Genomic DNA, 23,469 nt, shown 5'->3' with positions numbered 1-23,469 from the left:
GATACTGATGGGTAAACACTGGATTGATAAGATATATTACTGGGGCAGGTTCATTGATGACTGCTTACTGTTATGGACTGGTACAGTAGCTGAGTTGGATGCCTTCCTTGTGCACCTGAATAACAATGACTTCAATTTAAAGTTTACGACCCATTATGACCCACATAAAATTGTGTTTCTGGATGCTGAACTCTATACTCTTGGGGACAAGTTCTGCAGTAAAATATATTGTAAAAAACTAGCTGTAATTGTTATTACATGCAGACAGTTGTCACCCAAAATGCCCAAAAAACTCTATTACATACGGTGAAATGGTCAGAGCCCGTAGGAAGTGTGCTCTGATCAGAAGAAATTTGTAGATACTGTCAACGATATGAAGAATAGATTTATAGCTAGAGGCTACAATTATAATGTAATACATAAAGCAGCAAGCAAAGTGTACAAACTGAAGAGATCTAAAACACTGCAGTTAAAGTCTAAAACGAATATCTGTCGTGAGGAAACAAAGATCAGACGGGTTACTAATTATAGTACCGATAGCAACAAACTATATAAGGCACTAATTAGGCATTGGCATATACTTAGAGCAGATAAAACTCTTCAACCATACATAACAGACAAACCAAGTTTAACATTTAGGAAAGGCTTGGTACTGGTGAATATCGTTAGTCCTAGTTATTCTAGACCAGATTCAAGAAGCACATGGTTGAGTGAGCATTTAAAGGTCTTTCATAAATGTGGGCGATGCAGCACATGTAGATGGGCTATGGATAAGTCTACCAAGTTTAATTACAATAATAGTAGGGACCATATAATAAGAATGTTTATTAATTGTGAAACCAGATTTGTTGTTTATGTTATCAGATGTTTGCTTGAAAAAATCTATATTGGCAGTACAATGAGAGGATTACGTGAAAGAATGATGGAACATTTTCGGGCATACGAGATATCCAATTGTATCACATATAATTCAAAATGTAAATCAAGCTGAAGAACACAATTTTCAATTTCATAGAATTAATCATGTCAAATGTGAGTTACGAGGTGGCAACAGGGAACTATGTCTGCGCCGTAGGGAAGCCCATTGGATTATGAAATTGAAAGTGGTCTAACTCGGTTTGAATATTGATAGTGAACTGCAATATTTTTTGGGTAGGTGAATCATCTAAATATTATTATATGAGATAACAGTTTACCTATGCAGGTGTGCAATGTATGATCGTTCACGTGAAGAATTGCAACTAGTATAAGATGTACATTATGCCTAGTGGATTGGGATTATGTGTTTTCATATGACTGATGTTAAAAGTTAAGAACAATTGTAACTGTATACTTACAATTTGTTTAATTAATGCAGATTTTTTCTTGGAGAATGTAGCTCGTTAATTATATGACAATAGTTGGGTGCACTTACTGCTTAACCACACTGTTTTGGTGGGTTTCAACTTTATTACTATATTCTTCTATTGATTGCTTGATACTGAGTCTAAGCTCACTTTTCATATTATTACATTTGGTTTCTGGGGTGAACTTTTTCCGCACCCACCAGCCCTCCCCTTTTCTACCCCCCCCCCCCTTTTTGAGTACGATCTTATAATTTGTATTATTTTGAGTCTTTTTGACCTTTTGGTCCAATTTATATCATTGTATTACTTTATCCCCCTCTAAGATGGTGAAACAGAGTTTTTTGATAATTGCCATGTGTCCATGGACTGGTACATGTGACCAGGGTCATTTTATTTCGGTAAATTTATTTTATGGCGATTACGATGTACGTCAATGTTTATGATTTTTGGGTCGAGTACTGCGCCTAGTATGGTAGGGAGTTTATCAGTCTCTTAAATTTGCATTGACTTATTGTACTAGCAATCTTATATTTACTCTTCCAAGAATGCGGAATACATCATGTGGCACGTGACTAGGACTTGTATCATGTGACAAGGGTTATACAGAACAGTTCGTTTAACATTTGGCGGAACTCATTTTGGTATCAGACAGGGATGCCCGTTGTCCCCGCTACTATTTACACTGGCTATGGACCCATTAGTCCATCATTTCCGTGGACGATACTGTTCTATACGTTCGAATGCCTCACATGAATTTGGAACCCCTGATACTAGAAATAGCACGGTTTGGCAAATTCTCCAGGCTCTGCATTAATTGGCATAAATCTATCATCTTTCCTCTCACGGCTGGCACGACCGCCTGGCCTTGTACATTCCCACTAACATGGTGCAGTGACGCGCCTAAATATCTCAGGGTCTATGTTCATCTTGACACGGACACCATGATCAGACTGAACTATGGCAGGGCAGTTGGAGACCTAGAATTACAGATTTCAAATGGTTGTGCCTGCCTCTATTAATGGCTGGCAGAGTTGCTATCACTAAAATGGTCGTTCTCCCTCGATTTTTGTATCTGTTTAATAATATCCCCATCCCTCTCACTAACACCCTCTTTGCACAATTGCGGTCGCTGCTTCTGCGCCTTGTTTGGGCGGACAAGACACATTGGGTTCGATGGCAGACCTTGGTGCTACCGTATGAGAGGGGGGGCTTTGGGGTCCCTGATTTTCATTTGTATTATCTAATAGCACAATGCTGTTATGCCTACGTCTGGTTTCACCCCGATGCTCGCGTCCCGTACTCTAAGCCGGAGGCCGATCTGGTACTCCCCCGTTCCCTGTCCACTGTCCTACCTACGGGATATCCTTGGGACCCCTGAGATATCCAAACAGTTTCTACTACTTGCTGGGCGTGGGACAGGCTTGGCAGAATGCTCGGGCTGGGGGGAATCTATTCTCCAGCTTTACCCCTTCCCAACCCTTCCTGGCTGCCGATCACTGGCGAAGTTCTGGTCCAGCGTACATTGAGTAAGTTTGGCATTGGTACGATTGGGGATCTGTTCCCTGAGGGTCATGCTTTTTCTGTGTCTGAAGAGGCTCGTTTTGTGGATCGCTCCTTTATGGACACTTTTGTACACTCAATGCTTCGCGCCACTTTTCCTTTATTTCCTGCAGCCCCTGAGCCCACTCCCCCACTAACACTATTACTGCAGAACCCCACTAGTGCACACTTGGTTTCTAAACTATATAGACAATGTGGGGCGACCAGACCAGTATCTGACGCCGGGTGCGAGAGGCTTGGGAGGTGGACTTGGGTGGGCCTATTAATGATGACCAATGGGAGTGGTGTTGCAGCGCCACTAAGGAAATCTCGCTGAAGAGCAGGCACATGCTGTTCCACTTCAAATTTGTTCGGAGAATGTATCACACACCCGCCCGTTCTCATAGAATTGACCGTAATAGACCCCATCATTGTCCCAAGTTCTTAGCTCCTTTTGCGGATTTTACCCACCTTGCTTGGACCTGCTCAAAGATACATTAATACTGGTCCTCGGTCCACTCTACACTGGGGGATATTTTGTCAATGCAGTTACAACCTCTCCCTGAGATAGCATTGTTAGGGTATGTAGTAAACTTTCCTAAAAAGATGAGAAAATTGGCGGCCCTGGGCTTCCTGCTAGCCAAGCGTGAAATTGCATTAGTGTGGAGAAGCAAGAGGGCTCCTACTTTGCGGGCGTGGCTCCGTAGTATGGCTTTTTGCAGCATAAATAGCGAAGAGTATTCCACCCTGGTCCCCAGCACCTCCCGTCCTACGGATATTTCGGGGCCATACAGGTCTTACATAGCCAGGAAGCAGGCTGAGCAGGAGACCACATTTGCTAGTGGCATTACTCTCGAGGGTGTCGGCTAGTCCTTTGCTCTGTTGAGTGGCTGAATTTACGTATTGCTTCTATATATCTTGCTGTGATGGATATGTTCCCATTATTGTTGTTTTAATTTATTTTGATGACTGATGTCTTTCCACAGTCCCATTCTTTTGCATTTTTTTGTATGATGCTGCATCCTTAACAATGACTTACTTTGCTTTTCCTTTTGTACCATTGTACGTAACCCTGGTACACGATAACTTTTCTGTACATGATTAGTTGTGAACAATGCTGCGAACTGCACTACAATGATTGATACCGTTTTGTTATTTCGCAAAACTGAAAAAAAAGTTAAAAAAAAGAAATGTGACTACATTTCCCTGGCCCTGCTAACCCTCCAATGGTTTCCCATTGAAGCTCGGGCCCAATTTAAAACCACCTGCATTACTCCCAGAGAGCTGCACTCCTCTTCAGCCTCCTATCTAAGTGAAAAACTAAACATTTCTGGAACAAATTGGGGTTCCAGAAATGCCCAATCCCTGCTCCTGGAACCCCCCACCTTCAGTCAAGAGCAGTACAGGAGCCAGTCATTCTCTGATTGTGCCACAAGAATCTGTAACTCCTTACCTCCCTCCCTCCGTCTAACAAGCTGCCATAGCCACCTTCAGAAAAGACCTCAAGCTCCTCCTATTTGACAGACACCTGGGTAAATTACCCACAACCATACTGAAGTACTCTCTCCAGTAGACAAATGACCTTCATTGTGTCCCCCCACTATCTTAAGCAATGCTTGAACCATGTACATCTCTTGTCCAATGGCTGCATTTGTCCTGGTCGCAGTTATCGATGCAATATGTCTGAACGTATTTATTGTAACTGTAACTTGCTGTCCCCTTGTATCATGCTACTGCTGTAAAGCGCTCTGATGCATTCAGGCCATGTCCACGCTATATCAAATTTCAAAATTAAAAAGTAAAAATAAACAATGAACATGGCCTTCTCATGAAGAGCACTCAAATCAAATCCATCTTTATTCGATCATTTCAAAATAATCATTAAAGACTCAATCAGTTGATATACATAGAAATTCTTACAAGTACAACATGAAATAGATACAAATTAGTAATTTGAAATCATTACATAAGAAGAGTTTCTAGCTAAAATTATCAATAAAAAGAAACATTACTCAGGCACTAAAATATTAAAGTGTTATCATGCCTAATAATTTGTATAAGAGTTTGAATCTTACGTTTTTTCCGAATCTAACGTTAGCAAGCACATGATTTTAAAGATGTTTAATCCATTTATACTTTAACAGCACATAAAGATATGCCAGTCTTTTATTAGATGAATAGAATATAGGGATTTTGATACATTCTTCATTGGCCAATATTCCCACAAATCATTTATCAGATAAACTGTACCTTTTTCTCCAATGTATTACAACATATGAAATCACTCCATCGTGATATTGTTAATCCACAAATAGAAGAATTTAGTTAGTACGCCTAATCGACAATGTACAGTCTATAAGAATTGAAGAGAAATATCCATGATTTAAAAAAAACAGTAAATGAGAATAGCAAAGCTAGTTTGTGTGAGAGAATATGAAATATGAAATTATTCTGGCATCCAACAGCACGACGACCTGTAAATCTACACATCTCAATCAACGAAGTTGAAAACATTTCTGTGGACACTCGGTGGTTGATAGATAAGGCACAGAAGTGCAGTTCAGACATAACTGGTTCAATCAAGATTATTTTTTTTATCAACCATTGAGGCTGAAGAGGTATGGGAAGAAATGAAGTCGAATTAAGGTATTGTACCGAATTGTGGTCGGTAATGAAGTGTGCAAACTGAATAGGGCTTACAGCATTAATCTGCCATTAATTCCATGTTTCATCAGTTCACGTGATTGGTAGCACAGTTAAAGATAAGTCAATGGCTGTATTTTCCTTTATTCCCCAGAGCACATCAACAGATATGTGTATGTGTTGTCCAAATTCTCCATGGCCCTTTGTGATGGGTCCCAGGCGCTGTATTGACCAGTTCATTCTATTAGAACATTTCACTGTATTTTACTGGAAGTGAAAACAGCCCAAGCATGCCCCAGTAGTCAACTGCACGAACTTGATAGAAACCAGACACTGATGAGCTCTCTGAAAGAAAAAAATGAATACATGTAAATGGTCGCCAACTATAGAAATTACTAATATTATACATACTATAAGCAGAAAATCCAGGTCATTTGTGTCCTCTCTTATGAAGAAGAAGCATGAACAAGTCACTACATAGCAAAACGAATTGCAGTGAAAAGCAGAGACATTACAGGATGCAATATCAAAACACTAACAGGAAAGTATTAGTTATCGTGTCACATACCTCGGTTTCAATTTTTAGTGGCGTATAACGTTTCACTCGGTCAAACGCGCAATCTAAAAATCGTAAAATCATGTCAACTATAGCACACCATATTTTGCAGTTTATATAGCGCGAACTCAGCTCAAAAGAATTAAAAGCGCCTTATATGTTACATTACACAACCTTCGATTCATTTGTAGGCACGGGCAGATTAAGTGATTTGCTAAGAATCACAGTATGTTGAGGTGTCGCCGGGACTAGAACCTGGTCACCAAGTTCCTAAATCGACAGCTGAGGTCATAACCCACATCCTCACCCTGCACCATGTATTTCAAACCAATATTACCACTTTTATAACTCTTGGTGGCCTTTAAATGATTTAGCCATATTTGGATAACAACAATTTGGTTGATGTTGGAACCTGCGAAATGGACCCTTCAATTCCTTGCAACAAAGAAAATTCCCCTTGTGGCCTGAATTCCTTTAACAATGTCATATAGTACCTCTACTTTCAAAAAAGGTCCTTCAAAGCATGGTAAACACAATTGTTTATTTCATTTTTATGCTTTTTTATTATTTATTCTTCTTTTTCTTTTTTAACAAAATTACTTATTATACTTTTTTATATAAATTCATTATATTCTCATCTCATTAAAATTTTAATCAACACATATATATATATAATTAGCAATGCATATGTGAGCAATAAAAAATACACAAAATGCCATACAGAGAACACACCTAAACAATCTCACAAATTACTCATACACACACTATCATTCACCCGAAATGCACTCTTTATTCTGTGTCTAAGGAGTCACAGGTCTTTATGTGTACTGTCACGCTAGGTCGACGCGTTTCGGTGGGCTCAGACCACCTTCCTCAGGACCTTTGACAGAACAAAGCTTGTCTCATTAGTTTGTGGGCTCTGTATGGATATCTGTAATTACAAATAGAACACAATGTATCTATGCAATCATCACTTAAGAGGGACAAACAATTTCATTTTAGACTAATAGAACATAATGTATCTATGCCAATATCACTTAAGAAGGACAAACAATTTTACAAAACACATTTTATTCCTTATTTCCTTTTTTTCACCATTGTTTTTTTGTTGTTGTAAACTAACACTGACCAAACTATGCATTTACATTAGTGCTAAGGATTTCTACAGGCATTATGAGTTAGGGAAATTCATCATTAAAACCAATTCATATATATTAGAAAAGTTAGGAGCCAGTCCAAGATGGTAAACTCTCAGACTTTGTAGTTGAGGTAGAGAGTAAAAGATGAGAGAGAGAGGTTTAACAATGAGAAAGAGAGAGCTAGAATGAATTTGAAAACAATAGGAAATCACACAGTTAGATTTTGAAAGAATCCAAAAGAGTAATTCTCCATGCCTGCCAACATAGATGTGCCAACTATTTATTGAAAACACTCTTACCCTAACGAAAATGCAGGGAGATGGTCTGAATGTAGACTTTCAATCAATCAAAGAGGCTTTATTCGAGTATTTCTCATAAAAGCATGGTACATACATAAATTTAAAACATCATTAAATAGTTGCCTCAATCAGATAAGAAACAAATACATTTCATAAAAGCATACAAAAATACATGTGCTTTAAAATTAACACACTACATCAAATAGGATCAGTAAAAATAATCCCTATATAAGCAGTTACTCGGCTATGGCTTTCTGCCCAATAGACCACGCCCACCCCAGAAATTTCGCTACTGCTATGGCCAGTGGCAAACAAGAACTAGTGCAAATGATTCTCAAAGCTACTATGCCACTGATGGTACCTACATTTTTACATACAGGTATTAGCCAAATACGCCTACCGACGACATAGGCTTGGCAAGAGAATAAAAAGTGCCCAATAGTCTCCTTTACAGATCCACAAGCGGGACAGGTAATGTTAGACAGACCCCTCCACCTGCCAGTTAGGGACCTGAGCGGAAGAGCACCTATCCTCAATTGGAATAGAAGCTTTCTATCCCATGGCTTGGTTATGTTATCCCAATAAAGTTCTTGGTTAGGGGAGGTTTTAGCTTCCAAGAAACGACCTGTCATGGATCCGCCATCAGTATTTCTCCAGTCCCGCTTGGCCACATAGTCCCAATATAGCTCTTTTAATGTTTTTTTACTAGGGAAAAGTGCACCTGACGGGTTGTCCCAAAGGGATTGGAGACTCAACAAACATAACATGGTTCTAAGGTCTTTTAACCATTTGATCCTATGGAATACATCAGCTTCGATCAGTGCTAAAAAGCCCTCAGCATAATGCTTGAGTTCTACAGTATTCCAGAGCCGTCTCCAGTACAAGATTGGGCGTAGATTCGCCAAATCATCCACAACCTTTCTGCCCAACTCATATCTAAGGGGGAGAAGGGGGGTACTTTTGGGAAGGCCAGTAATTGTCCTAAGGAACTTGTTTTCAGACTTCTGAATTGAGTTGAACTTCCCAAAACCCCACAGCTCAGCCCCGTATAATGCAGAGCCCAGGGCTTTTGCTTCGTAGACCTGTAGGGCTGGCGTGATTGGTTTGGATTTTGATTTTCTATGTTCTGCCCCAAGGGCTCCAGCTAATTGTCAGTGCCTTAGAGTCGCAAGATCAATGTGCTCGGACCATTTGAGATCCTTGGTTACAAAAATACGAAGATAGGTAAAAGCTTTAACTACCTCTAGGGGACGATGGTTCCTAGACACCCTGGATCGAAAACTTCGATGGGGGTTAAAAATCATTAGCTTGGTTTTGGCCACATTAACTTCTAAACCATGCTCCCCACAAAATTCCTCAAAAATGTGGAGGGCACGCTGCAGGCCACTCGGGGTCTTTGATAAAATAAGGGTGTCATCGGCGAACATTAAAATTGGGACCTTGATGTCCGCCAACGAGGGAGCATCTACATTAACAGACAACATTCTTGCTACTACCCCGTTAATAAACAAGGAAAAGAGCAAAGGTGCCATCGCACACCCCTGCCGAATGCCCTGCTCGACCGGGAAGTCCTGGTGACCTCACCCTGTCTGCCCCACTGTATTTTGGCGAAGTTCGCCTCGTGCAACCTCATAACCAAGGTCAATAGTTCCTCCGGTAGTCCCAGGTTCCACAGCACTAACCACAGTTTAGTCCTGGGAACCAGGTCGAAGGCAGCCCGCAAATCCACAAAAGCGGCATACAGGCTGCCCTCGCCCAGCACCACAGTTCGCCACCGTAGCAAGGTGAAGCGGAACACCTGATCCACCGTACTAGTGGCCTTCCGGAACCCAGCCTGATAGGGGGATAATGCATTGTTCTCATCAACCCAATCCATAAGCCTGTTCACCACCATCCTCCCCACCACCTTTTGGATGGTAGCTATCAAGTTTATGGGTCTGTAATTACCAGGCAAACCCCGGTCGCCTTTCTTATATACGGGAATAATAATTGCACCCTTCCAGGATGACTGAATCATTGCTCCCTGGGCAACAGCATTAACCAAGAGAAGAATATATTTACCCCAGCGTTCCCTATCGTTAATAAAACGATCCGCCGGGACCCCATCCAAACCAGGAGCTCTTCCTCTAGACACTACACTTAAGGCCAACAACACCTCTCCGTAACTAAAGAAGTTGTCTTTGGGATACACAACCTTAAAACCATCCATCTCAGACCCAGGGTGGCTATCAGCATAGTGTGGCTTAAAATAATTGACCCAATCCTCCTCCGGGACATTATTGTCGGGGCAATCGGGTGAACCACCACTGCCCCATTTAACAATGCTCCAGAAAAGCCTAGAATCTTTAGTCCTAATTGCCTCCCTTATTTCGTTCCAATGCCGCTCATCCCATATTTTTTTTGCTGTGGCTATACTATCTTTGTAGATCGTTCTGGCACTACGAATAACCACTTGTTCCCTACTATTAATAGCTTTTCCCAGAGCTAACCTGGCTTTCCTGAACAGTGCGTTGTACCACTTTGCAGGTCTAGAAGGTGCCTTGTTGATTTTCCTACCACGTTTCTGGAAATGGGATTTAATGACACAAAAGAGATTATCGTGTATCGCTGTTATTTCATTTGACCCTGGTACGACTTTATTGGCCTGCTCTAGGGCAATTATCGCCCTGTCGACCTCCATATCTATACTAGCCATAGACTGTTGATTAGCCAAAACACTAGGCCATTTCAGCCGTCGCATGTCATTAGTGGGGACAGGCAATGGGACACCATCCCACTCTATAACGGGATTCCCTTTTGAGGATTGCCAGCATTTGTGTACTACACACAGAGGGTCATTGTGAGAAGTTGGCCTGATATATGATGTTTCCAATTCTGGAACCACCTTGTATCAGTCCAAACAATCCCTTATGGTGATGGTTGTAAGTCAACCTTATAGACAAGCTATCCTAAGTGTAGCATGGACTAAGCAGCCTTAAAGGTTTAACTCTAGAGGTCGTGTTAAGCAAGCTGTTTTACCAATCACAATCCTGTAATATCAAATGAAAGGACACCACACAAGTTACATATTATAAAAATATATGTATTTATTACTAGAATAATCCTCTATACTCTTAATGAGTCTAGAGGCACAAGCGTTTAAACAAAAACACAGTTAAACATATGAAAGTTGCACAATTATGGATGAGGCCCAGGGGCCACACAAACAATATATTAAAAAAGTGGTATAAGAGATACCAATCGAACAGTGGTTAGGCCTAGGGCCTAGGGAATCGCTGGGAGCAGTCAGGACTAGCAATGCTGAAGTCGGGAAAAGCCTGCGGGATTCGGGTGCAGCGCTTAAAGCGCAGGCATGCACCATTGCAATGTCAATGGTGCGTAAAAGTTAGAAAGTTACTGTTTAAGAATACTTCCGCTCAACCTAGAAGGACAAAACTTAAGGCACATATACTAGAGGTGTGTACCAGTGTGGGAACACCGGCGTTGCTGAGTTACCTCACCCACAGGAAGCGGGTGCACAAGTGCGAAGTAGTGTCGGGTTTTGTCACGCAGGTTGCTGGTGCTTGAAGCTGAAGATGCTGCAGGAGTCTAAAGTAGAAGTGTCCGGTGTGATCCAAGGGTGGATCGAAGTTAAAGATGATCTGAAAGCAGAGGGGACAGAGTCTGGGTCACTCAGCAGTGACCAAGGTGGAACCAGGAAGGAACCAGGCAATGTCGGGCGCTTTCAGGTCGCTGACAGGTCGCTTCTCTCCGCTGCCATGTGGACTCTGGGGCCCCGAGGGCGTCCAGGAGTGGATCACGAGCTGTCCCACGCAGGCTCTGGCTGTCGGCGGTGTCGGCTTCCGGATTGGAGCAAACAACCCTTGGCAAGGGCAACCTACGCAGGATTCAAAGATGGCGTTGCACTCGGACCAGGAAGGTCAGAGCGGGTGCTCCTTTCCAGGTGAGCAGGTGCAAGTCTGGAGCAACCAGAGTCACAAGTTAGATTTCGGATTTCGTTGGCACAGGGGCCACAAGCCAATGGGCAAGTGACCGGGCCAACACGTTGAGCCAAAAGATGAAGAGGGCCCCACGCAGCACTCGTCGAGTGTGGAGGGGTGAGCTTCGGTGCAAGAGAGGCTCAGGGCTGGGGCTTCTCAAACCCCGGTGTACAGCTTTGAGGGTCACTCGTGGGCTGCACGGTCAGCGTCTCGTGGACTTTCCAAGATGGCGGGCCCCACGCTTCCGGTCGCCTCCACGGGTCTCAGCTCTGCAGGGACTGTGGATCGGGCTGTTAGAAGGCAGGCACGCTTGATCTCGTTGATCTCTGTTGCTCGAGTTCCGGCGGGAACTGTAACAAAGCAAGGGTCGAGGTGATGGATGGTGCCTGTTTGCACAGGGTGGTCACTCCTTGACCACAAGGGAGATTCTTCAGTCTTCTACGGCAAGTAGGATGTCGAAGGGTCCAGAGTTTCGTTTCTTAAGTTTCAGTCAGGATATATGAATGGTTGGGCATTGCTCCCACTCTTATACCAATCTGGTGGGCTGGATGTCCTGCTAGGTCCCTCCTATGGGTGGGACCCAGGAAGGGGGTGGATACACCCCTTTCCCTTTGTCCAGGGCCGCGCTGGGACTGGGGCTGGTGAGCCCCAGAACCGGTTTGGCCGGATTATGCAAGGGGCAGCCTTGTGCGCCCCAGGCAGTGTCTGGTTTCATTCAAACCTCCCTGCTACAATCCACTATCTCCTGTCTGGGGTGGTGAGACACCTCCCTGCGACAGGAAACCCCTTGTCCGGGCCTCCTGCGCTGAGTTTCGGTCAGCAGCAGGAGGTCAGACTCGTGTCTGTGGCAGAAGCGTCCATTTTGTGATGCTGAGGCTCTTTTAAAAATCAACCGCGTTTTAGTAAAGTAACATGTCTTCACCCTCTAGAGGGGTGGAATGCTATCCCCGTTGACAGGACTGTCGAAGGGATAGTATTCCAAATCGTATGACACCTTACACAACATGTTTTGATAAAGCCAAACCAAAGTTACAATATAACCGCGAGGATTATAATGCACTTAATAGTATATGGTTTGGCATTATCCCGGAACAGCAAAGGGAATTGGTCCTGACTGCTGCAGACAGGCTCAGCTCATGCTAGAGCTCCATCTCACATAAAACTACGCACTCTGCCTCCAGGATTGTTAAGGCCTGCCATAGGAGTGGCTTATAGGTTTATATGTGTCCAGTTAGGTTTAGATATAGGTATACTATATCTGAGCAAGGGGTGATTACACCACCTTGCCCCAGCTGAGTGATCAGCCAGTTGTGTCGATTTAAGTACCAGCCAGGGGTGGCAAAAGATATGCTGCAGCCCCTGGTAGGCCTTGTTGGCACCTATGCCCTGAGCACCTATAGTGCATGGTACAGGGGCTGTCAAGGAATCCAGTTCCAATTGGGTTATGTACCTATAGTACATGTATGTGAATTTAGAGAGAGAACAGCAGGCTGTGGGTCTGCTTAGCAGGCCCACAGCCACATTAAGTCGAAAACCAGTGAAGCAAAAGCAAAAATTTGGGGTTACCATAGGATAGCAGACCCTACTCTCCTACACAACCCCCCCCGCCCCCCAAACGCACGGACATTAAATCTAACCTTGACCAGATAAGTCTTCATGTTCTAAGTGGAAGTACCTAGAGAGACCATCTGCATTACCATGGTCAGTCCCTGGGCGGTGCTCCACTGTAAAGTCCATCCCCTGTAGGGAAATGGACCACCTGAGTAGTTTGGGGTTTTCACGCTTCATCTGATTTAGCCACAAGAGGGGCTTATGGTCTGTCTGAATTAGGAAGTGAGTTCCAAACAAGTATGGCCTCAACTTCCTCAGGGCCCAAACCACAGCAAAGGCCTCCCTCTCAATAGCTGACCAACGTTTCTCCCTGAGGTCAGCCTTCTGCTAATAAAAGCAATGGGCTGGTCTTGACCATCTTTACTAAGTTGTGAAAGCACAGCTCCCACCCCCAACTCAGAAGTATCTGTCTGTACAATGAACTGTTTGGAGTAGTCAGGACTCTTCAGGATAGGTGCAGAGCACATGGCCTTCTTCAGGTCTCCAAATGCCTTTTGACAGCTAACTGTCCACTGAACCTTTTTTGGCATCTTCTTGGATGTCAAGTCATTTAATGGTGTCATAATGGACCCATACTTCTTTACAAATTTGCTGTAATACCCAGTCAGGCCCAAGAAGGCTCTGACTTGTGTCTGGGTAGTTGGAGGAGCCCAGTCCTGTATGGTCTGGATCTTGCTCTCCAGTGGTTGAACCTGACCCCCACCTACTAGGTGGCCCAGGTACACAACCTTGCTCTGCCCTATCTGGCACTTAGTAGCCTTGATAGTCAGGCCTGCCTTTTGCAGGGCCTCCAGAACCTTCTTCAGGTGGATCAGGTGATCCTCCCAGGTGGAGCTAAAGACAGCAATATCATCTAGATATGCTGCACAAAAGCCATCCAACCCAGCAAGGACTTGAATCACCAACCTTTGGAAGGTGGCAGGTGAATTCTTCAAACCAAAGGGCATTACCACAAACTGATAATGTCCAATAGGGGTAGAGAATGCTGTCTTGGCTTTTGACTCGTCAGCTAACCTGATCTGCCAGTAGCCAGCTGTCAAATCAAATGTGCTCAGAAAATTTGGCAGAAGCCAATTTATCAATGAGCTCATCTGCTCTTGGAATGGGATGTGCATCTGTCCTAGTGACAGCATTGAGACCTCTGTAGTCTACACAAAACCTCATTTCTCTCTTTCCATCTTGGGTATGAGGTTTTGGCACCAGGACTACTGGGCTGGCCCATGGGCTCTCTGATGGCTCAATCACACCAAGCTCAAGCTTCTTTTGCACCTCAGCCTTTATACAATCCCTGACATGGTCAGGTTGCCTGTAGTTTGTATTCTTCACAGGCAGACTGTCACCAGTGTCCACCACATGGGTGCACCAGTTAGTTTGACTGGGTGTGAGTGAAAACATGTGTCTGTGGGCCTGCAACACCTGTCTGCAGTCCACCTGTTGCTGCTCAGTGAGGCTGCCTGCCAAGGCTACTCCATCAACTGAACCATCATCGGGGTTCTGGGAAAGCAGGTCTGGGAGAGGGTCACTCTCTTCCTCCTGTTCACCATCTGTGGCCATGAGCAGGCTCATGTCCTCCCTGTCAACAAATGCTTTCAAACGATTTACATGAAGCACCCTGTGGGGGCTCCTAGGGGTTCCAAAGTCAACCACATAGGTTACTTCTCCCTTTTTCTCAACAATAGGGTAGGGTCCAGTCCATGTGTCCTGGAGTGCTGCTGCGGCCACTGGCTCCAACACCCACACCTTCTGCCCTGGCTGGTACTCAACCAAAACAGCCTTTTGGTCATGCCAAGCTTTCTGTAATTCTTGACTGGCCTCCAGGTTTTTGGATGCTCTCTCCATGTACTCAGCCATCCTGGAGCGGAGACCAAGTACATAGTCCACAACATCTAGCTTAGGATTTTTGAGAGGTAACGCCCATCCTTCCTTTACCAAACATAGTGGACCCCTCACAGGGTAGCCAAACAAAAGTTCAAAAGGGCTGTAGCCAACCCCCTTCTGTGGGACCTCTCTGTAAGCAAAGAGCAAGCATGGTAAAAGGATGTCCCATTTCCGCCTAAGCTTCTCTGGTAACCCTTTTATCATTCCCTTGAGGGTCTTGTTGAACCTTTCAACAAGCCCATTGCACTGTGGGTGATAGGGTGTGGTAAACTTGTAGTTTACTCCACACTCCTTCCACATTGCTTTTAAGTAACCAGACATGAAGTTGGTACCTCTGTCTGAAAGAACCTCCTTTGGAAAACCTACTCTTGAGAAAACTGCAAGAAGGGCCTTTGCCACAACAGGTGCTGTTGTGGTCCTCAGGGGAATTGCCTCTGGGTACCTGGTTGCATGATCCACTACCACCAGTATAAATCTGTGCCCAGATGCTGTTTGAGGATCCATGGGACCCACAATATCTATGCCAACTCTTTCAAAGGGTACCCCCACCACAGGTAGTGGTATCAGGGGGTCTTTGTTGTACCACCTGACTTACCACTGGCTTGGCAAGTGACACAGGAGCGACAAAACTCCTTGACAGTTTCTGACATATGAGGCCAGTGAAAGTGAGGAACAAGCCTGTCCCAAGTCTTATTCTGGCCTAGGTGTCCTGCAAGGGGAATATCATGGGCCAAGGTAAGAAGGAAGCCCCTGAATTGCAAAGGTATGACCAACCTCCTGGTGGCACCAGGCTTGGGGTCTCTAGCCTCTGAATAAAGGAGCCCATCATCCCAATACACTTTATGGGTACCTTGAGCATTCCCTGCAGCCTCAGCAGCAGCTTGCTGTCTGAGGGGTTCAAGAGAAGGGCAATCTAATTGGGCCTGCCCTAGGTCTGCCCTTGAGGGTCCCCCTGCCCCCAGAAACTCAACCTGATCAGGTTCAAGTTCCTCAGAGGCAGTCTCCTCTTGGACTGCAGAATCAGCTTCCTGTGAAGTCTGATCCTCAACCTGGGGCAAGTGGGAAGGCACAGCCTTAACCCTCTTGCTCTTCTTCTTTGGTTGTGGTTGGTCTATTGTTCCAAGATCCACCACAGGTTCAGGAAGGCACTTCTTAGCCTGAGTCCTTGTCATTGCAAGGACATGTGCTGAAATCCCTAGCAGTTCTGCATGAGTCCTGTACTCCACTTCTGACCAAACTGAGTTTTCCAGATCATTGCCTAACAGACAGTCTACTGGGAGGTCTGCACTCACAACAACTTTCTTTAGGCCATTTACCCCTCCCCAGGAGAAGTTCACAACAGCCACACTGTGTGCAGTAGTGGCATTGCTTGCATTGGTCACTAGGTAATTCTCACCTAGTACAATTTGTCCAGGGTCCACAAATGCAGGTGTCACCATAGTGACACTAGCACAAGTGTCCCTGTAGGCCTGAGCCAGTTTCTCATTGATTAAAGGTGTCTGTCTATACTTGCCCAGGTTACTGGGGCTCACAGTAGTGGGCATGGCTATGTCCACATCATAGAGCAGAACTGCCTGAGTGGGGATTCTGACTAGGCCAGATTCCACCTCAGTACCCAGGGTCAACCCTACTATACCCTTGGGCTGTGTACCGCCACTGCTGACTGTACTAGGGGGTGCAGGTGCTTTAGGAGCTGCAGTGGTAGGAACTGGATTTTTCTTGGTGCATTCACTCCCCCAATGGGAAATGGATTTACAGGTATTGCACCAAGGTTTCTTTGGGCCATCATTCTTCTTCTTTTTTTACCATTTTGGGAACTACCCTCCTTAATAGAATTTTGTGGGCCTGAAGAAGACTTCTGGTCTTTTTCTTTTTATTTCTTATCCCCACCCTTCCTTCTGGTCTGTTTTCTTCTGGTCACCACCATGGTTCTGGGGTTTCTGCTTAATCCTTGTTCTGACCCATTTGTCTGCCTTCTTTCCCAATTCTTGGGGAGAGGTCAGATCAGAGTCAATAAGGTATTGATGCAACAGCTGGTTCTGACAGTTATTAAGGATCTGCTCTCTCATTATAAGATTGTGCAATCCTGTATAGTCTGAGACTTTACTTCCCTGCAGCCAACCCTCCAGAGCCTTAGTGGCTCAAACAACAAAATCAGTCCAGTCCTGAGTCTGAGCTTTTTGGGTATCTCTGAACAACAACCTGTATTGCTCAGTGGTTAGGCCAAACCTCTCAATAAGAGCACTCTTCAGGACAGAGTAGTTTTTGGTATCCTCAGGTCTAACTGTGAGGAGCCTATCCCTCCCTTTCCCAGAAAAGGAGTACCATACAATTTCAGCCCACTGATCTTGAGGAACCTGCTGTACCATGCAGGCTCTCTCCAGACCAGAGCAGTCATCCATTTGTGGATTCCCCTTCCTTGTAGGGGGGCACAATTTTTGTCAGGTTTCTATTATCATAGGCCCTGCCTTTCTCTCTAAGAATATTGCTGCCACCAGTGGAGTCTAATCCACAGAACTTTTGTTCTCTTGCTAAAGCAAGTTTAGCTTGAGCCAAGGCTATCTCTTCCCTCTCTACCTGAAGTTGGACAGCGCTCATCCTGGCCCTATGCTCTTTCCTCTGGGGGGAAGTCATCCCCCTTTGAGATTCCCTGGAGGCACTAGAAATGTGAGAGTCCCTGGAAGGTGATCTCACTCTTCTATTACCCAGAGGAATGTGGTTATAGGATCTGGGGAGGTGCTGGCCCTCTCCATTCCCATGTAGGTCCAAGTTGGTCTGGTTAAGCCTGCCAACTAGTACCTGGTTACCCCTCTGAACTGACTCATCTACTTCTGAGTCCTCCTCCTCCTCTTCTTCTAAGTCCACCACTTGGGTGTCCTCATTCTCAGGGGGGTTCACTCCAACTCCTGCATCTAAGGGAACTGCACTCGCCTTATCTAAGTCATCCTTTGTCAGGATGGCTATCAGGGGAGGAATGGTGGGGTTGTGACCCCTTTTTAGCCCTCTTGCAATGCATAAGGCACCCACGTCTTTATGGCTAAGTTTGTCATAGCTGGAGGTTGCCTTGGTAAGGTCAACCTTCACAGGTACAGAGCTAGAAGCTCCACCTATGTCAGACATGACTGCTAGGTGGTGCAAGTGGTGCACTTACCTACACTGAGTGTTTTCCTACTGTACCTTACTAGTGAGTTGTAGGCAGGGTGTGCTAAGCCCTTTGATCTACAACTACTAAGTTCAGTAGAACTTAAATATGCTAAGCTTTTGTTTATATGTACCTACGGTACTTGATGTGATCTTTCAATTTGATAAAAAGATTGCAATGGTAAAACAACAGCAAGCTCAAATCTGCACCGCTGGGCACCAATGCGAGAAGTTGGCCTGATATATGATGTTTCCAATTCTGGAACCACCTTGTATCAGTCCAAAAATCCCTTATTGGGATGGTTGTAAGTCAACCTTATAGACAAGCTATCCTAAGGGTAGCATGGACTAAGCAGCCTTAAAGGCTTAACTCGAGAGGTCGTGTTAAGCAAGCTGTTTTACCAATCACAATGCTGTAATATCAAACGAAAGGACACGTATATTATAAAAATATATGTATTTATTACTAGAATAATCCTCTATGCTCTTAATGAGTCTAGAGGCACAAGCGTTTAAACAAAAGCACAGTTAAAATATGAAAGTTGCACAATTATAAATGAGGCCCAGGGGCCACGCAAACCATATATTAAAAAAGTGGTATAAGAGATACCAATCGAACAGCGGTTAGGCCTAGGGCCTAGGGAATCGCTGGGAGCAGTCAGGACTAGCAATGCTGAAGTCGGGAAAAGCCCGCGGGATTCGGATGCAGCGCTTAAAGCGCAAGCATGCACCAATGCAATGTCAATGGTGCGTAAAAGTTAGAAAGTTACTGTTTAAGAATACTTCCGCTCAACCTAGAAGGACAAAACTTAAGGCCAGGCCCGGACTGGCCGTTGAGGGCACCGGGCAATTCCCCGGTGGGCCGCATGGTTGGGGGCCGGTTTTGGGCCCCTGGGGCCGTTTTTGTTACAGGGCCGTTATGCTGCAAAAACGGCCCCTTAACAAAAACGGCCGAAAACCGGCCCTGTCACAGAGCGCGGTCGCACCTCTCCCCCCCTCCCCTCTCCTCCCGGAGGGGGGAGGGGGGAAGGGGGTCCGGCCGAGCACTTTGCCAGGGCCAGTTCTGGTTCCCAGTCCGGCCCTGCTTAAGGCACATATACTAGAGGTGTGTACCAGTGTGGGAACACCGGCGTTGCTGAGTTACCTCACCCACAGGAAGCGGGTGCACAGGTGCGAAGTAGTGTCGCGTTTTGTCACGCAGGTTGCTGGTGCTTGAAGTTGAAGATGCTGCAGGCGTCGAAAGTAGAAGTGTCCGGTGTGATCCAAGGGTGGATTGAGTTAAAGATGATCTGAAAGCAGAGGGGACAGAGTCTGGGTCACTCAGCAGTGACCAGGGTGGAACCAGGAAGGAACCAGGCAATGTCGGGAGCTTTCAGGTCGCTGACGGGTCGCTTCTCTCCACTGCCACGTGGACTCCGGGGCACCGAGGGCGTCCAGGAGTGGATCACGAGCTGTCCCACGCAGGCTCTCGCTGTCGGCGGTGTCGGCTTCCGGATTGGAGCAAACAACCCTTGGCAAGGGCACCCCACGCAGGATTTGAAGATGGCGTTGCACTCGGACCAGGAAGGTCAGAGCGGGTGCTCCTTTTCAGGGGAGCAGGTGCAAGTCTGGAGCAACCAGAGTCACAAGTTAGATTTCGGATTTCGTCGGCACAGGGGCCACAAGCCAACGGGCAAGTGACCGGGCCAACGCGTTGAGCCAAAAGATGCAGAAGGGCCCCACGCAGCACTCGTTGAGTGTGGAGGGGTGAGCTTCGGTGCAAGAGAGGCTCATGGCTGGGGCTTTTCAAACCCCGGTGTACAGCTTCGAGGGTCACTCGTGGGCTGCACGGTCAGCATCTCGTGGACTTTCCAAGATAGCGGGCCCCACGCTTCCGGTCGCCTCCACGGGTCTCAGCTCTGCAAGGACTGTGGATCGGTCTGTTAGAAGGCAGGCACGCTTGATCTCGTCGATCTCTGTCGCTCGAGTTCCAGCGGGAACTGCAACAAAGCAAGGGTGGAGGTGCTGGATGGTGCCTGTTTGCACAGGGTGGTCACTCCTTGACCACAAGGGAGATTCTTCAGTCTTCTACGGCAAGTAGGATGCTGAAGGGTCCAGAGTTTCGTTTCTTAAGTTTCAGTCAGGATATCTGAATGATTGGGCACTGCTCCCACTCTTATACCAATCTGGTGGGCTGGATGTCCTACTAGGTCCCTCCTATGGGTGGGACCCAGGAAGGGGGTGGATACACCCCTTTCCCTTTGTTCAGGGCCGCGCTGGGACTGGGGCTGGTGAGCCCCAGAACCGGTTTGGCCGGATAATGCAAGGGGCAGCCTTGTGCGCCCCAGGCAGTGTCTGGTTTCATTCAAACCTCCCTGCTACAATCCACTATCTCCAGTCTGGGGTGGTGTGATACCTCCCTGCGACAGGAAACCCTTTGTCCAGGCCTCCTGTGCTGAGTTTCGGTCAGCAGCAGGAGGTCAGACTCGTGTCTGTGGCAGAAGCGTCCATTTTGTGATGCTAAGGCTCTTTTAAAAATCAACCGCGTTTTAGTAAAGTAACATGTCTTCACCTTCTAGAGGGGTGGAATGCTATCCCCATCGACAGGACTGTCGAGGGGATAGTCTTCCAAATCGTATGACACCTTACACGACATGTTTTGATAAAGCCAAACCAAAGTTACAATATAACCGCAAGGATTATAATGCACTTAATAGTATATGGTTTGGCATTATCCCGGAACAGCAAAGGGAATTGGTCCTGACAGCTGCAGACAGGCTCAGCTCATGCTAGAGCTCCATCTCACATAAAACCACGCACTCTGCCTCCAGGATTGTTAAGGCCTGCCATAGGAGTGGCTTATAGGTTTATATGTGTCCAGTTAGGTTTAGATATAGCTATACTATATCTAAGCAAGGGGTGATTACACCACCTTGCCCCAGCTGAGTGATCAGCCAGTTGTGTCGATTTAAGTACCATCCAGGGGTGCCAAAAGATATGCTGCAGCCCCTGGTAGGCCTTGTTGGCACCTATGCCCTTAGCACCTATAGTGCATGGTACAGAGGCTGACAAGGAGTCCAGTTCCAATTGGGTTATGTACCTATAGTACATGTATGTGAATTTAGAGAGAGAACAGCAGGCTGTGGGTCTGATTAGCAGGCCCACAGCCACATTAGGTTGAAAACCAGTGAAGCAAAAGCATTTGGGGTGACCATAGGATAGCAGACCCTACTCTCCTACAGTCATGGTCACTTTCAAGCCTGTGCTTCACTTCCATATCACGGACTCCCTTCCATAGTTTGAGGCTACACAAAACGTAGTCTATCCTGCTCCTATTTCGTCCATTATCAAAGGTACAAACCCCCCCTGATCACTCTTTGTTCGCCCATTTAAAGCCCTAAGTCCCCTTTCAAGACAGATGGCATTTATACAAATAATGTCCTCAGTCCAACGTTTAATAGGGTCTAGATTTGTTTTGGGAACACCCCATTGCCTGTCCTCTTCCACCCCAACGAAATCGTCACAAATTTCCAGGGGTTCAAACGTGCGGTTAAAATCACCAGCAATAATTATATTGTTATTCAGGGAGTGTGTTTCAAGTAGGGTGACCAGAGCCGCAAGAACTTCTGATTTCCCCCCATTGTTGCCCCTGGCATATACATTGTATATATCAAGACACCCTGATGAGCCCATGGCCACTTTTATAAGTTGGATATCCTTGCTACCAGTTTCAACCACTTTAACGGAGAAAGGCAAATATTGACGTACCCATATAGTCAGGCCTCCCTTTGGACGACCCTTTTGGCCTTTCGTTTCCGGAACCAAATAGTTCAGATACCATTGCAGAAAAGAGGGCTCACACATCCATGTCTCTTGGAATATACACACGTCAAAACAATTTACAAAATCTACACATTCGTGGAGAAGTGTGGCTCAATGATTAGAGCGGCAGACCCTGATGCAGAGGTCTAGCCCGGGACCAGGGTTCAATTCCCCGCCTCGGCGGGTCTTGGGCTCAAAATTCCACGGGCCTGATAATTCTCGCCTCGGTGCCTATTCCAATCATGGAGTCCCACTCTGCAACTCTGGGCAATAGCTTGCTTAATCTCCACAACGGCCCCCACAACGCTAAGGATGCCTGGCCTCCACCTTGGGGGTGCCCAGGAGTGGACGTCTCACAGGGAAAGCCAGGATGGGTTCAACAGCAGTAATCCAAGCGCCTTGAGACCCTTCCGGGTGAGTAGTGCGCTATACAAGTATCAATTTACAATTTACAATTTACTCCAGTTTGTTGCGCATGCCAGCTATGTTCCAACAAACCAGACTTCCCACACCCTCCATATCATTTTTTACCAATTCCACAGGAGTCCCCAATAGGGGTACATCTGGATCAATATCTTTGCCAATAAGCTTTACTATATAAGTATTCCCTTTCGTTGTGGCCACCCCGTTAGGAGGGTGATCATGGGGGGGATTGGCGGCGTGCACCGAATTGCGGCCAACTTGTTTGGGGGCAAGTCAGTCGCAATCATTAAGCCCCGAGAGGGCATTGAATCTATTTGTGATTTCTACTCCGCCTCTGTACCTTAAATCTCCCCATGCCAAGGACCAGATGATATCAGATGGGTTTTATACCTCAACCCCTTACCTCCTATAGGGTGAGTTTGGTTGATAAGATTCCTCGATATGGGAATCCTGTGAGTGGGTATTCCCTGAGTGCCCGGTCTATAAAAGAACCCGAGGGGCAAAATTTCAATACTCTGCCCCCTCGCTAATTAGTGCTGTTCTGTCTCCCATAGTATCCTGGCAACTGCATTCGAGTTGTAAAAATTTATGACTATGCAGTGGCCCTCTCTAGTCTTCCTTGAGCGACCCTCCCATCCTACTCTACGAACCATGAGTATGTTGCGACCTACTTCACGGCCCTCTTCTAAATTCTTTGAAAACCAGTGGGTGCCTTAGACTTTAATTGGTAGAACCCCTCTGTTAGACCAGCTCGGAGAGGGGGCACGTTGGTCATGACCACCACTAAGGGTGCACTTTGGGGGTTAAGTCTAGTATAAATTGGTTTCCTGTGACTAAAACCGATTCGTTGGGGGGCCGGCACCCAGATACAAGTCTAGGAGGTACTGCGCGAGCCTCCTGATGTAGTTGCGATGCCCCCATGTGGCCCTTGGAAGACTCGTGGCATATGTTTTTGTCACCTAACTTACTCAGACTTGCATCATTATGTTCCACTAATTTATTTCCATTCTGCAGGGGAGATTTACAAATAGTGTGTAATTGGTCACTTCTAGGGACCACCTGTTCAGGAGTAACAGAAAAATCTTGACCCTTCCTCTTTTCGCCAGCTAAGAA

The 23,469-nt window shown here is 45.8% G+C and overlaps 1 protein-coding gene across 1 annotated transcript in view; it reads right to left on the bottom strand.

Annotated features, from left to right (window-relative positions):
* Nucleotides 1-4,714: 4,714 nt before the first annotated feature.
* The window catches only part of IDUA (alpha-L-iduronidase), a 2,362,715-nt gene continuing 2,343,960 nt past the window's right edge, over nucleotides 4,715-23,469 (bottom strand). The window contains exon 14 of the mRNA XM_086961811.1: nucleotides 4,715-5,873. Within this exon, the coding sequence (XP_086817937.1) occupies nucleotides 5,773-5,873 (101 nt within the window). The 3' untranslated portion in view covers nucleotides 4,715-5,772. The remainder of the gene's footprint in view (nucleotides 5,874-23,469) is intronic.

Source organism: Lissotriton vulgaris, chromosome 3_1 (genome assembly GCF_964263255.1).
Source record: "Lissotriton vulgaris chromosome 3_1, aLisVul1.2, whole genome shotgun sequence".
Taxonomy (NCBI): domain Eukaryota; kingdom Metazoa; phylum Chordata; class Amphibia; order Caudata; family Salamandridae; genus Lissotriton; species Lissotriton vulgaris.
Note: the sequence above shows the minus strand (reverse complement) of the source record. Positions and strands in the feature narration are given on the sequence as shown.